At 59.2% G+C, this 15077-nt stretch overlaps 1 protein-coding gene across 1 annotated transcript; it reads left to right on the top strand.

The window, feature by feature from the left end:
- The first annotated feature begins 281 nt into the window (after positions 1-281).
- On the top strand, positions 282-14163 carry LAT2 (linker for activation of T cells family member 2). Its single transcript, XM_036020836.1, has 13 exons — positions 282-534; positions 4487-4600; positions 5089-5128; positions 7674-7717; positions 7886-7931; positions 8163-8200; positions 8389-8424; positions 8503-8533; positions 9106-9161; positions 10293-10355; positions 10676-10747; positions 11213-11332; positions 13381-14163. The coding sequence occupies exons 2-12, from the start codon at positions 4507-4509 to the stop codon at positions 11314-11316; spliced, it is 624 nt and encodes a 207-aa protein (XP_035876729.1). The 5' UTR covers positions 282-534; positions 4487-4506; the 3' UTR covers positions 11317-11332; positions 13381-14163.
- Positions 14164-15077: the final 914 nt, after the last annotated feature.

Consider the following 15077-nt stretch of genomic DNA (forward strand, 5'->3'; position numbering starts at 1 on the left):
TTCCCTGTGTCTCTGGGTTTCTGTGTGTGTGTGTGTGTGTTTTCAGTGTTGGTGTGTATTTGTGTGTTTCTTAGTGTGTGCTCCTCTGTGTCTTCCTACTGTCTTGTTGCCTGTGTCCCAGTGAAAGCTCCCATTGCATTCTTTCTCCCTGCCCTGTGTGGGGTGTCTTGCCCTCTGTGTGACCTGTGTGTGTGGGTGTGTGTGTGTGTGTGTGGGTGTGTGCAGTGTGAGTGTGTCTATGCCCTTCTGTTCTCTGCATGTTTGTCTCATCCTCACCCTCTCAATCTCTCTCTCTCTCTCTCTCTCTCTCTCTCTCTCTCTCTCTCGTGTGTGCGCGCATGCGTGTGTATCTGTCTCTGTTCACAGCAGAGCCTGTCCGGCAGGGCAGCGGATGTGTGAGGGATGATTCAGTGGCTGACAGGAAGCCCGCCGCCTTGCCTGCTGCCCGCAAGTGTCAGTGGCATTGGTGTCGGCTCCGGTAGGTGTGTGGGCTCAAGATGAGGTGGCCGCAGTGAAGAGCTCCCAATTCTCAGGTAAGCCTTTCCTAGGAGTGCTGACTCTGAGGGCAGGGGTCCTGAGTCTGCCCCAGGCCCCCAACACCCCATGGGGGTTGAGGTGTTCTCACTGGCCCAGCAGGAGCACCTGGCAGCCCACTGGATAGAGTGGGAAGATGTCAGGACACCTGGCACCCCCTTCTTTGGCTGCAGTCCTGCCCTGGCACCCCCGACGAGGGAGCCTTCACCCTGGACCCTGCGGTGCTCAGAGGGGCAGCCTTTTTCTGGAGCTTCAGCCACTTTTCTGCCCTCACTGTCCCCAGCCCAGCCTGCCGTCCTAGGCAGCCCCAGGGTGGTCCCATCATTCCAGAGACAGGTGAGGGGTCAGGACTGGTTCCCCAGGCCATGCCCATGAGCCAAGATTTCTTTATCTGTAAAATGGAACAGTAACATCCCAGACATGGGGCTGTGGGAGAGTGGGTGAGACGCTGCAGGCAAGCGTGCCCATGTCCTGCCCCAGGCCAGATGGCAGCGTCTGCCCCGTCGCTCCCACCCGGTCCCCAGCCTGACCTGCCAGCTCTCTGCTGGGGTCCCGAGAGGCTGGAGGCCCTGGGGAGCTCCCTGTGCCCAGCTCTGTCCACAGGTGGCCCTGGCCCTCACCAGTCCCCCGCCTCTGCCCTGGGACTGGGGCTGCCCAGGCCCTGCGGAGTCACTGAGCATTGAGAGCCTCCAATAGGAGCATCTAATCTGGTCTTATCTGAAGGCCAAGGTTATTTGGGAAAACGAAACAGACCCCAGAGCAGAGCCCAGTGGCTAAAGCCTTCCCGGGGCTCAGACTGGGACCTCTCACTCCACCCCCACCCCCAGCCTGCCCTGCAGCCCTAGTGGGCCTCAGTTTCCCCATCTACAGTATGGTGAGTGCTGGGAGAGTGGGCAGTACCACCTCCAAGGGCCTTTCCAGGCCGGAGGTTCGGATGCCGAGTCCCGAGCCGCCCAGCCCTGAGGGCTTTCCCACAGCCGACTTGTTGCAACCTTGTTCATATGAAAACTGCCCACTTCCCCTTGTGCTATTTTGGCCTGCCAAGCCATGGGCTGTGGCAGCCTCCCTCCCTACCCCACCCTGCCCTGTTTGGCTTCTTGGGGCCTCCTGGAGCCGTTGGGTCTGCCTCTCCTGGGGCCCAGCCTCCTCTCCCTCCTCCCTCACCCCACCCCACCTGCTCTCAGAACATGGGTGGAAAGTGACAACAGAGGGCAGATTTATTCAGTGTGGCAGGGAGAGCACAGGAGTTTTCCTCAAATTAGCCTCTTTTAAAAAATATTTCATCATTATTGAAAATGTAAGAAAAAGGCAAAGGAGTGTGGCCTTTGGAAACAGCCTGCCCTGGGTTTTGATCCCGGCCCCGAGACTGGCCAGCTGTGTGATCTGGGACAGGGCATTCACCTCTCTGGGCCTGCTGTCTCCACGCAGGCTGCGCGTGTCTGTGACAACGACTGAGGGACGGGGGCAAGGCCACGCTCTCCTCCCATGCCAGCCCCACTCAGGGTCCCAGCTCAAAGCCCATGTGAGACAATGGAGGGAGGTTCAGCCTGCCCATCTGGGAATCAGGCGGGAAGCCTCCAGACAGAGTCACGCCACACTGCTCCCTGCAGGCCGCCCAGCCAGCTCTGTGCCCCCCAGCAGGCTGCAGCTTCCTCTGCCCCTTCCACTGGGACCGTGATGGCGGCCAGTCTCAGTGGTCACGGCCGACCATGCCCCGCCCTGCACTGGCACCTCAGGTGCGTCATCTCGATGCCAGGCCCCATGTGACAAACCCACGGGAAAAGCGTCATTGTTTCCCCTACTTAACAAAAGGGGTGACCAAAGGCCCATGACTCTAGGATTCAACTTTTCTTCCCGGGGAAAATTTGCATTCTTGTGCTCCTCTCCCAAGCCTCCCCGGTGCCAGGTGGGTGGAGGTGGCCAGGCCAGGGCCACCCTTGAGTGTGCTGTTCACTTCAGGAAGCAACAGGGCTCTCCATGGTCAGGGTCCCCTGGGGTGGGGGCCCAGGGCTCTGAGTGCCAGGTGGACAGTGTGAACTTGCTTCTGGGCTCTAAGCAGTCCCTGGGGACGGCCAGTGGCAGACTCACGTCTGGGGTCCCGCAGGGGGCATGTGCGTGACACGCCCCAGGTATCTGTGCCCAAATCTCCTTTGGGGACAGAGTCACTGTCTTAACCAAAGGACGAGTTGTCAAGGGTCAGGAGCCTGGGGGAGCGGTCCCAACCCGCTGGCTGGAAATAAGGTTTCTCTTCAGAAAGCCCCAGCCGTGAGCTGCCTGGACATGATTGACCCTCATGTCACAGACGAGAGAACTGAGGCCAAAAAATGAGATGCTGTGGCACAGGCAGGATTTGACCCTGGAGTCCTCCCTCTAAGGCAGGTGTTCCCCACTTCAAACTGCCCGAGATGGATGAGATGGACGTGGGCCGTGCCTGGGGGCTTGGGAGGGAGTCCACCCTGGGGCGGCCACAGGAGGCAGAGTGAGGAGCGCAGGCAGCACCCAGCCTCTGAGAGCAGGGGCGGGGCTCCCCTCACACTGCGTCCTGCGTGATGGGGTCCGTCTTTCTCCTCACTCGGAGGCTGCCCCTTCATGAGATGTGGGAATTCTCCTGTTCCCACTGACTCACTTGGAGTTTTGGGGAAGGAGAGGTGGCCTCTCCGTGATGGGTCCCTGACCAGCGCTCCGCGCTGCATGGAGGCCCCTTGTCATCTTAGCCACAGAGGTTCGGGAAGCTCGAAGAGGTGAGGGGACGGCCAGGCGCACACAGGCCTCAGGGGCGCCCAAAGCAGGTGGACAGTGCAAAGTCCATCTTCTCCCCAAGCCTCACCCTCTACGGCTATAAAGTGGGGAGAAGACCTCCTCCTAGATGCCTGATGCAGGGGGCACAGGTGTGCACAGAGTGGACGCCCAGTGGTGGGGGCTCCGTGTGTCCCGCTGGGCATGGCCTTCTCAGAGACCCCCTGCTGCCCTCAGCTGTGTCCCAGCTATTTTGAGGGGCTGAGTCTCTTTGTATTTCAATGGTTCTCCTTTGGAAACCCCCTCAAAAGGGCTGTACTCGCCTTAACCAACCCGATGCGTGACCACCAAGGCCTGACAATCACAGTGCCCCGAGGCCATGGCCTGGACCAGCCACTAAGAGGACAGTGGGCAGTGAGAGACTCAGGGCCTCCTCGCCCCGCAGCCTCTCTCCTCCAGCCACACATCCCACCACCAGCCACCGTGGGCAGCAAGCTCCCTCTGCCCTGAGCACACTTCTCCCGTGCTCTCAAGCCCACCTCCTCCAAGAAGCCTTTCTTGATCTCCCAGTTCCCATGGCAGGAGGAATCTGGGTGCACCAGTATTTAATGAATGGAAACCCCACTCCCACCTTCGCCAGGAGGCCATGGATGGGGTGGAGAAGCGTTGGGTGGGGGCTGCTGGGAGCTCCCATCCAGAAGGGTGGTCCACAGACTCGGAGTTTGGGGAGTAAAGCTGGATTTACAGGAGGGAGGGGATGCCGTGGGCAAAGCCAGAGTTGGGGTCTGGGGCTGGAACTTGAACCCCATCTTTCTCCTCAGCATCTCCGAGATCTCTGGCCTCAGTGTCTTTCTCTGTGAACGGGAGCAGCCTGCCCCTCCAAGGGCAGTCGTGCGGGTTGAGTGAGGGCATCTGCAGGGATGTGCACACGCACTGGCGCTGTCTGGTGGGCCCCAGAACCTTCCAGCACTTGTCAGGGTGCTGGCCTGGGAGGTCAAGAGTACAGGCCTGGAGTCAGATAGAGAAAGGGGTCTGGTCCTGACCCGGTCCTCCAGCAGGGTAGGGGGGCATTTCCACAGCCTAAGCTCAGCTGTGGGGCTGCCAGGGGACTTCAGGGGTAAGAGCCCTGAGAGTGTGGGGCTGGGCGTGTTCCCGGAGGGGCAGCCCCGCTGCCCTCCCACCTGACTCATGGGGGCCCCCACGTTGTAGCGTTGCAGGAAGTGGCCAGGAGCGAACATGAATGCAGAGACTGAGCTGCTGTGGCCTGGGGCGGCCCTCCTGCTGCTGCTGGGGGCAGTGGCCAGCCTGTGCGTGCGCTGCTCCCGCTCAGGTAAAGGTGGGGTTACGAAGGGGGGACGAGAGGTTGTGGGTGCAATGGAGGGGATGACGGTGCGCCCAGAAACCCTCCCAGGCCTAGATCTGACGCTGGTCGGAAGCGGCAGTCGGATGAACCTCACAGGGCGGGGATGATTCCCCCTTGGACTGGCCCCAAACTGCGCCTGAACACAGTGTGTCTGCCTCATTATGCAGCTTTGGTTTTGCCAGATCGAGGGTTTGTCTGAGGTGGGGGTGTTGCTCAGGACAAGGTGGTAAGGCTGGGTGGCCTGGGCAGCCACAGCGGCCACCTTCTGTACATTCTGCTTTCCTAAATAAACAGGGAGAAACACCCTGTCAGTGTCAGGGGCCCACAGAGATTGGCAGGCCCCCATGTCCTGTCCTAGGCCTGCACGGGGCACAGGGGTGACAGGAGGAGGGGGGCCGTGGATCTCAGCCCCACTCTGGCTCTGGACACTTGCAAATCTGGTCCCGTTCTTACAGGTATGAAGCGGCCCGAGAAAATCTGTGAGCAAAGGAATCTGTGAGTGCCTCAGGGTCCCCAGCCTGGTGACTTCATGTGCCTTGTGTGGGGCATCCTTTCAGGTGTCCCTGCATGCTGTCCCTCACCCCTTCACCCACATGTCCTCCATGCTGAGCTCTGCTGGGTCCTGAGCAGTCCAGAGAGGGAAAGGGGGCCACCCAGAGGCTGTCCAGGCCCTGGCCTCGCCTGGTCAGCAAGGGCTTCAGGAGGAGGGGAATGCCACTCTCCAGCTGGCCCAAGAGCATCTCCAGAGATGCTCCCCGTGAGCCCAGCCCAGGGCAGCCCCAGTGCTGGCGTCAGGGGTGGGGGAGGGGGAGGGACAGAGGAATCCTACCCTCTCCTACAACGGGAGCTGGGGGAGGGGGGCAGTGTTGAGCATGGGTCAGAGACAGAGCAAAATGTGAGCTGTGTCTGTGTCTCCCCTGGAAAATGCAAAAGGAGCTCAGGGGAGGATGTGGCCCTGACCCTGGGTGATTAAGGATGGCCTGAGGCTTAGAGGAGGTGGGAAGAGTTTAAGAGAGAAAGAGGCAACAGGGAACATTCCAGAGAGACAACAGTGTGGGTGGGTCACTGACATAGGACCATGCTGGCCACTGTCTTCCAAGGATGAAGTGATAGGTACTGTGTGTCCTGCGAGCGATGAGCTGGGTGAGCCCTTGACCATGGGGGAAGGCCTTGGCCTTTGTGCCAAGGCAGCAACAGAAGAGCTCAAAGCAGGGGCTTCTGTGCAGCAGGAAAGGGGGATGTGGGGTAAAGGTAAAATGGGGTTAGTGATCATTTCCTGCACTGTGGCGGGACCCCAGTGATGGAGCTCCAGGCACTTCGAGGGCCTGTTTTCCGCTCCATGAGTCCTGGGAGGGTCAGCCGTGCTGACCACTGCAGACCAGGGGGCGACCCAAGAACAGCCCCAGGCATGGGGGCAGCGGCCATCGGTGTCCTTACTTTGAATGGGAACATGGCCGATGGGGGGCCTGGGGACCGCCAAGGCCTGCGTGTGCACATGTGCACAGGCCTGCACGCCTACTCTCGCCCACACGCTTCCTGCACACTTGCTCATGCGTGGACTTGTCACACATGCAGCACTGCGTGCACACCCGGCGGCTACTCACATACAAACACGCACACACACCCTTTTCTCATTTCCTTTTGCAACCGAAAAACCACAGTGAGATTTGAAAATAGAATTTTCCCATCCAGGCCCATGCCCGGGGCCAGGACTGGGTCTTTCTAGGCATCTTCGGCTACTCAGCTGGCCGTCTAGATTGCCAGCCCACCACCTCCGCCAAGGTGGGCTGGGCCCCCCTGGTGCCCCTCCACTCTCCTGCCCCAAGGCATAGCTTGGCAGCATCTCCCCTCTGCCCTCCTCCCTCAGTCCCTGCCCACTCAAGGCCCCAGGTTGACGTTAGTTACAACTGTAGACAAAACTTCCTCATGTGGGGAGTATGAAAATGGGGCCAGGGTTAGGGGAGGAGGGGAGGAAGCTCGGGTTCTCCCCACCCCAGCCCTGCCAGCCTCTGTGTGTGCCGGGCCCAGCTCCTGCACCGCGTCATCTGGGAAGCCATGCCTGACTCCCATGGATTCAGAACACCCTTCCTAAACCAGATCACCCTGACCCCCAGCACCCCAGGAGCTTCTAGAAGGCTGGGCCAGATACCCATATTAGTCCAGGGGAGGAACCCCAAATGCACTTGTGATTAGCTAATCTGCTCTACTATCCTTACTTGTTGCTTCCATTCTCAAGGACACTTTATGGTCCAAAACGGCAGCCAGGGCTCCAGCCCTCATCTCTGCATTTCAGCCAGTAGTAAGAATGAAGGACAAGGACAAAAAAGGCTGTACCCCAGTTGCCAGTAACTAACTCCTTTCAGGAGCTTTCCTGGAACTCCCAGCAACATTGGCTTGCATTTCAAAGAATGGAGTTTAATCACATGGCCACACTTAGGTGCAAGGGAAGCTGAGAAATACAGTCTCTTACAGGGGCATGTTGCTGGCTAAACAAAAGTCAGGGTTGTGTTTCAAAGGCAGGAGGGGACCCTGGGCAGTGGCTAGATACCTGGCTAAGTCTGCTAACCTGGAAGTAGTCCCACCAGTCACTTGGGAGTAGATGGTGTGTTTGAGGGATGTGATCTCTTACGTTCAACACTCCTGGAGTGGGAGGTGGGCAGGGGCAGCCTCCTTGTTGCTCCTGGTTGAAGTCCCCACTGGGTCCCCAAGCAGTTGTCCCAGGAGTCTCAGGGCTACCTCCCCAGCCCCACCCACAGACCCTCTGACCGGATATCCCTGGGGTTCTTGGGTAAGCCCCATGGAGAGAGACAGGCCTCTCCGGTAGCCGACTCCAGCCCAGGGCCATGTGACAAGGGTGAGCACCAGGGGGCAGGGCTCTAGCCCTGAGACCTGGAGGGATGGCAGCTCCTTCTCCTCACTCTCGCCCTGGTGTGTCCCTCCTCTCTGTCCCTTGTCCCTGTCTGTCTATCTCTCCTGTCTCTCTGTCCCTTGGGCTGTGGGAGCCAAGGCCCTAGCTCATCACAGCCCCATGTGTTTCCAGGCCAGATGACCAACAGAACTTCGCAGTGTCCCGGACCTATTCCCGTGAGTCCCCAGATGGGAGGGTTCCAGGCACTGGGCTCAGGGTTGGGGGCTCCTATCAAAGCCCCTTCTGTCTTTATCACCCTGAGGCTGTGGCCTGGTCTGATGGGGCAAGGGGCTACACTGGCAAGCTGGCCTGGGGTCCAGCCAACACCCCATTGTCCTTTGCAGTGGCCAAGCCCATGATGGACATAGCCTCCGACAGGACACCAGCACGGTAGGAATGAGCCACTTGTCCTGGGCCCAGAGGGGTCGCAGCCCCATGGAGAGGACCGGGGTCCCCACCTGGCTGAGCCCGGGCCAGGACCTTACTCCCCGCTCAGGCCTCAGAGTTGCGTGGCTGGATTCCAGAGCCCCACCACGAGGCTGGAGGGCTAGGGCCTTCCAGTGACCCCCAAACCGTGGGGCCATTCCTTGTCCCTCAGCCCCTACCTCCCTTCTCCTGCAGGAAGGACAAGCTGCTGCAGTTCTTCCCCAGCCTCGAGGGTGAGTGAGCCCCCACACAGGAGTGGGGCAGGGCTGAGGGGGACCGAGACAGACACTGTGCAGAGGCCTTTGCAGAGGAGCCACACAGCCAGGCCGGGAGTCCTAATGGGCTTGGCCTAGTGGGGGAGGGGACAGAGGATAGGTACAAAGGTGTGAAGATGGTAGGAAGCCCTTGGCCCTTCTTCCAGGTTCTGCATCCCCAAGGTATCAGAACTTCAGAAAAGGTAGGCGGGCTCCAGAGACATGGGGGCTGTGGTGGGGCCACCTCCTGGAGCTTAGGCCTGATTCTGCTCCTCCTGCAGGAAGCAGACTTGGATCGAATGCAGTCTACATGTGAGTGGCCTTCTCCCAGCCCTGGCCCCTCCTCCCACACCCACCCGCCCCTGCCTTCAGCTTCCTTATTTTTGGTGGAAGGTCCGGCCACCAGCCCAGGCCCAGACAGGCTCTCTGCAGCGTTGTCTCCCTTCAGGTGGTCTTGTGGGGATGGGGATGGCGACAGGAACATGGCCCTGCTCTGGGGATGGGCTGTGTCGGGGGAACTCATCCTTCGTCACCCTGTCAGAGAGGCAAGTGACTGGGGCACCTGGAGCCCCAGAAAGGAAAGGCCCTCAGATATCTAATCTCACAAATGGGCGAACTGAGGCCCAGGGAAGGTGGAGACTTGTCTAGTGTCACATGGCAAAGTGGCTAGTGCCAGGCTGCCACCCCTCAGCCTCAGGAGGGCTGGGGGGGGGGGGGGTGCCGGGGAAGTGGGGTGGAGGGAGCAGGGGAGAGCCTGGCCCAGCCCCCAGGGCCCCTGGGGCCGTGGTGGCTGGAGCATTCCTTGCCTCACTGCTGCCCCGGGAAGCCCCGTCCCGGCCACGGGCCTGCCCGGCAGCTGCTACTGTGTTTGTGTTTTCCACCAGAGACCCCACCAGCATGGACTGTTTCACCTGGGAGCAGTTCCAGAAGCCCCAGGAAGGTGAGGCAGAGGGAGAAGAGGCGGATAGGGAGGAGGAGCATGGGAGCTCAGCTCACTGGTGGGACCAGAGGCGTTCAGGAGGACCCAGAGGAGGAGCCTGGGCCTGTGTTTGGGTGGATTGGGGAGAGGAGGGAAGATGAGGGAGTTGGCACCCGGGGCAGGAGACCAGGTGCAGAGGAGGAAAGGGATGTGTGGGAATCCGAGGGTGGGCCACAGGAGTGAGGGGGAAATGGAGGCTCTGGGGACAGGAGGGAAGTTGGGCCCCTTGTCATCCAGGCCCCATTCAGGGCTAGGCACACAGGGGACCTCAGAGAAGAGCCCTGGACGGGGCAGACTTGCTGGTGGCTGCTGAGCCCGGCAGGCTCTGAGGGTGATGGAGCTCTGGGCTCTTCACACTTTGCGTTATAGAAAGAGGAACTGAGGACTGAGGGCACGGAGTGCCTGCTGGGAGATGCACAGGCCTGGGCTCCTGTCTGGGCCCTGCTTGGATGGGGGGTGAGGTGTTGTGGTGGGCAGGGAGTGGGGTCCTCTTCTTCCCCTCTCCCACTTCCAAATTGGGGTGGGCCCGTGTTTCTCAGAGCATTTTTGACGCAGATGGACCTGGATGGGGCAGTGGTTAGAGCTCAGCTTTCTCATTGGAGGTGGGGGGCAGTGCCAGGGTGCCAGGCTCTGGTGTGCCACACTCACCAAGGCCCTGGGCAAAGGCTCCCGGCCCAACCAGCCCTGCCTGAAGGGTTCTGCTTCCAGATAAGCTTAGATCTGGTCCTGTCTCCTGGGCTCCCAGAGGCTTTCTGTGCCCCTCACTGCCTGATAGAGATGGGCCTCCCTCCATCCAACTATCCATCCTGAGCCTGAATGCAACCCTGTCCCCTAACCTCCCTTCCCCAGTGCATTTGGGGGTGACCCTGGAGGACAGAGAAGGAGCCTGGGGTGGTGGGTGCTGGGTCAGGCCAGTGCCCATTTAGAAGCTTGTCCAGGAAAATGTTTGAGGCCCCTGGGGGACCCAGATGTGTGGGGGCTTGGCAGGACAAGTCATCTGACAAAAGAGTGCTGGGTGGAAGGAGGGAGGAAGAGCCAGGCTTGACGGACAGTTGTCACCATAACCAGAGTCCTCACCCCTCTCCCCAACAGATGACGATGATGCTAATTCCTATGAGAACGTGCTCATCTGCAAGCAGAAGCAGCCCGACTCAGGTGAGGCTGCCAGCCCAGAGCTGAGTGGGGCTGGCGAGATCTGAGGTCCTCGTGGCTCAAAGGCATTGCCTGCCTTGCAGCCTGAAAGTTCACCAATACCTCTCGCCTTTGGTCAAGTGCTGAGTCGTGTCCTGGGAGAAGGGCCCATGGGAATGCCTGGACCTCAGTGGGAGTGCTCTATGGGGATCCCTTCCTCCCCCGTGGGGCTGCCCACAAGGGCACAGGATGCCTCTCTGAAGGGGCCATGGCACCTCGAGGGCCTGAGGAGTAGCTATGGCGGCTCCGACCCGAGGCCCCTCTCCTGGTTTCTCTCCCTGCAGGTGATGAGGGATCTGAGGATTACCAGAACTCAGCCTCCATCCAGCAGTGGCAGGAATCCAGAAGGGTCGTGGGTACGTGCCCCGAGAGCAGGGGCTCCTGAACCATCCACTGCAGCAGGCCTGGACGGATGTGGGGAAGGGAGGTGGCAGTTGGGGGCCAGCTTGGGAGGGCCAGGCCAGGGTGGGCTCCCCTGCAGCCAGTTCAGCTAATTTCAAGTGAAGCCTTCAGCGCATGAGCGGCTGCACTGGCCTTGAACCATGCCAGGACGCCACTCAGCAGCCTGGCCCCCCGAGGCGGGGGCCCCGTCCCGGGTGACCCATCCGGCTGTATGGATGGAGTCCCACTTGTTCTGCTTCCCCGGCAGGACAAACCTGGCAAATCCCAGACCCAGGACAGACACGCCATCCAGAGCAGCCTTTTCCTTCAGGCTGTTTCATGGCATCTGGGGTTTTGAGCCCCGGGTGGGTGCGCTGGCTCAGGGAGCATGTCTGGGTGTGTCCACGGAACCACCTGACGGTTTGCCTGCTGGTCCACAGAGAAGGTCCTGAGAGGAGCACCTCCCTGCCCTGCAGCAAGCCCAGACGAGGACGACGAAGAGCCCGATTATGTGAATGGGGACGTGGCAGCCGCAGAAGCCTAGGGCAGACCCAGAGGAGGTACCTCTGCCTTGGCGCAGGGTGGCGGCCTCACTGGCCGGAGGGGCCCCTTTCCAAGAGAGATGGCAGCTTGGGCTGGAGGAGCCACGGTGGTGGCCAAGGGGCGGCACCATGCACATGGGTGCTGGAATGGGGTGGCTCTGCGGGGTGCTGCACCTCCTAAACAGTGCCTGCCCACCCTGCCCCCACATCCCATGGCAGGCTTGGTGGGGTGACAGATTCATGGCCAGCACGAGGGTCTCATTCTGTGGGGTTGTTAGATAGGGAAGGCTGGTGAGTTAAAGGTGGGCTCTGGGTGGGTCCCTGCAAACTTAACCTTCCCAGACTTACTTCCTCATTTGCAAAATGGACCTATTAGGACCTGTGTCTTAGATAAGACACTGCACATAAAGCATGAGCCCAGCAGGGCTTGGCCAGTGTTGGACTCAGGGCCAGGGCTCAGGACTGGGAGATGATAGTGCCGACGACATGGTGGCTGAAATGTGGTAAGCAGCCACTTTGCCGGCCGGCATGGCGCCAAGTGCTCAGACACACCGTCCCTTACCACCCCGAGGGCATCTAGCACCAAGCCATCTGCCCGATGTCACACTTAGAATCAGTGGAGCAGGGGACATCGGAGAGGCAAGATCCACCCCAGGCCCTTGAAGGCTGTCCGAAGTCCCTGTCGGAGGGACATGTGCCCTCCTCTCAGTGGGTAGTGGGCCTGGGCTGGTCAGGAGCCAGCCACAGAAGTTTGAGCTCAAGTGCAGAGAAGCCCACTGCTCACTCCTCCACCCAACATTTACCACACCTGCCGGGGCAGGTCCTGCCTTCGGTGTCAGGGACACGGTGGTGAACACAATGCACAGAATGCCTGGCATTGTGGTGGGAGAGAAACAGGAACCGTGAGGTAAGAGATAGGACAGACAGGAAATATGGTGTGCTACATGGTGGTAAGTCCTTTGGAGACACCACAGCAGGGAGACCCAGGGAGTGAGGTGGGGGGTAAGCAGGGAGGCCCCCTCTGCTCCCCTCTGGGGTAGGACACCCCAGATGAGAAGTGAGAGAGAAGGAAAGGAGGTGGAGGCCAGTCCCATAGGGCCAGCATCTGGGTTTTTTCTGAGGTTTGGGGGTGAGGAGTGGGGACAGGGGAAGGTTTGGAACAGAGACTGATATTTCTAGAGGATCACTGGCTACTGAGCAGGGAAATGAATACAGCTAGCCTTCTGAATCCTTGGATTCAACCAACCTCAGCTGGAAAATATTCTGGGGAAAACAAAGACAATACCTCAGAAAGTTCCGAAAAGTAAAATTTCAATTTGCTGAGCACTACAATGAACCCACACAATTGGTGTGCAGGCGTACCCTGCTGTGGCCACACGCAAGCACACCATTTCCCATTACGGACTCTAGCATCCTCGGGTTTGGGTATCTGGTGGGGTGGGGCAGACAATCCCGGACCCGAACTCAAGGATACCAAGGGGCGACTATATGCGGGGGCCGGCAGTGGGAGCAGGCAGACCAGGAAGTTGAGTCTAGATCAAAAATAAATGCCACCGCGGCCCAGGAAGATAGCGGGAGGAGAGTGCTGAATGCTGTGTGGAGTCAGCAGGCATCCCCTGGGCGTGGGCACAAGGTGGAGTCGAAGAGGATTGCAGGTTCTGTGTGAGCAGTGACAGGGTGTCCCTATTGGCCACTGACGTCCGGAAGGCTACATTGCAGGCAGAGCAGGTTTTGCGGGCAAGTCGTTTATTTCTGAGCCCGTTCATTGGAGAGACCCATGTAGGGGCAGTCTGTGTGCAGAGAGGGGAGAAGGCGGGCCAGAGAGGGACACTGAAGACAGGCCGGAATAGGCCAGGCCTTGGTTATTAGGGACCAAAGAGCAGTCAGGATTTCAAGGGAAAAGCAGAAGCTCCTGGAAGCACTCCATTTGGTAGGCAGGCTCTCTGCTCAGCCCAGCTGTGGGCGTGCAGCTGAACGCTGACCACCACCGTGTGGCCCTCTTACCGACCCAGTCGCTCCCTTGCCAAGGGAACGAAATGCTAGCCAAACAAACCTTTTCCTTTTAGCCAACCATTTTCGCCTTCACTGAAGGGGCCCAGGAACCCAAAGCTCACAGGAATATTGACTGTCTCCCAATGACTGCTTCTCCAGAGCTGCTCGACTTCTGGACCCCAGCGGTTACTCATGGGAGGTGCACCGTGTCCCAGGGACCACCCCTCTGGCCACGCGGAGCCGGCCTGGTGCCAAGGGCAGTGCAGCTCCCGCCGTAATTAGAAGCCCAGCAGTAAGGGCAAGCCGCAACTCCGTCCCATCTAAACATCCTACAACACTGGTGTTTGTGTTCTTTTCTGCTTCAGATTTGGATCCCAAATTGCTTACCAATGTCAGTTGCTGGGACTTTTTTCGTGATCGATAACTTTGTATGATTAATTTATATAGATGGAGCCATATTTGGTATTCTACATCCCAAGTTAGATTTGGTCTATCTTGTCTCCTGTAAGCATTACACGGACTAACTTCAGCAGACACTCAGGGGGACCCTGGGACTTCCTTTGGACCTCGGTTCACTGAGGAAGAGCTGAGGCTCCAGCACCTGAGTGCCCCTTTTGTGGGCACACCCTGTGGACACAGCACGTCAGTTCTGCCGAAGGGGCAGGCAGGGTGCAGCGGAGGCACCCCATCATCTGCTCCGAACCTTCTGCTCCAGGGCTGGCCTCGGTCAGTGGACTGGGCAGCATGACCGTCTCTGCACAAGGGCAGAGGCCCAGTGGGACTTTGAGTGAGAAGAGCCAGGCAGGAAAATGCCTCCTGCAATCACCCTTGCAATAAACCTTTCTAGTCTAAGAGCAGTAATTCTCCAGTGTCCGTTTTCCCTGGTTCCTGTAAAGCCAAGGGAATCAATCAGCCTCATTTCATAGAACGGGGGCCTGAGGCCGAGAGAGAGAGAGAGAGAGAGGGAGAGAGAGAGAGAGAGAGAGAGAGAGAGAGAGATGGAGATAGGTTGGTCTGGGAGCAGGGGCCCCAAGGAAAGCTCCTTCCAGGATGCCACAGTGATTCTTTCCATGAGAAATTAATGCCACAAACTAGGAAAAAATATTTACAACACAATCGTCACCTCACACCCGGAAGCCCCATCCTCACAAGCTCAGAAGTCAGCTTAGGCCTGAGCAGGGGGCGTGGGGGTCATGGGGTCAGCGCTGCGGGAGGAGCGCCTCCTTGGTTACAGGTGTGGAAACCCTGTCTCTCTGGGCCCCTCACCAGACACTGGGCACAGTCATTTCTCCACCTCACAGAGATCCCAAGGCTCCAGACAAAAAATAAGACCAAGAAATGACATGTATTTTGTAAGACTTCACCTTGCAGTTTTTGAAGACCTTGTATTTCTCCTAATAGAAACCCAAACCTAAAGAGCCAGCCATCTCAGAGCCTCCTGTGTCCCCATCCAACAACGGGGTCTGGGCAAGGGGCTTAACCAGCCCTGAGGGAACGGCACTAAGCGGCAGGCCCTTTCCCTCCCTGCTTCTGCTGGCGGCAGAGGTTCCGGCAAGAGCACCAGAGCCACTGGGAACCAAGCCTGGGCACAGAGGAAAGCAGACGGGCAGCCCAGCTGGCCCAGCACCGAGTACAGCAGGGTGCACGTGGCTGCACGCCAAGGCCCTTCGCCCGGGAACCCACAGCGCAGGAGCCAGCCTGGCTCACAAGCGTCTTCAATCAAAGCTTCTCACAAGACCAGTAGGCACAGAAGCTGGGTCACTCCCACCCT

Source organism: Phyllostomus discolor, chromosome 3 (genome assembly GCF_004126475.2).
Source record: "Phyllostomus discolor isolate MPI-MPIP mPhyDis1 chromosome 3, mPhyDis1.pri.v3, whole genome shotgun sequence".
Lineage (NCBI taxonomy): Eukaryota > Metazoa > Chordata > Mammalia > Chiroptera > Phyllostomidae > Phyllostomus > Phyllostomus discolor.

What these genes read in the sequence shown, in the direction of transcription:
- LAT2 (XM_036020836.1), top strand. Translation starts at nt 4,507, where the DNA reads ATGAATGCAGAGACTGAGCTGCTGTGGCCTGGGGCGGCCCTCCTGCTG. An exon ending in TCCGACAGGACACCAGCACG is followed by an intron (nt 7,932 to 8,162) that starts GTAGGAATGAGC and finishes CTTCTCCTGCAG; the next exon opens with GAAGGACAAGCTGCTGCAGT. An exon ending in GTTCTTCCCCAGCCTCGAGG is followed by an intron (nt 8,201 to 8,388) that starts GTGAGTGAGCCC and finishes CCCTTCTTCCAG; the next exon opens with GTTCTGCATCCCCAAGGTAT.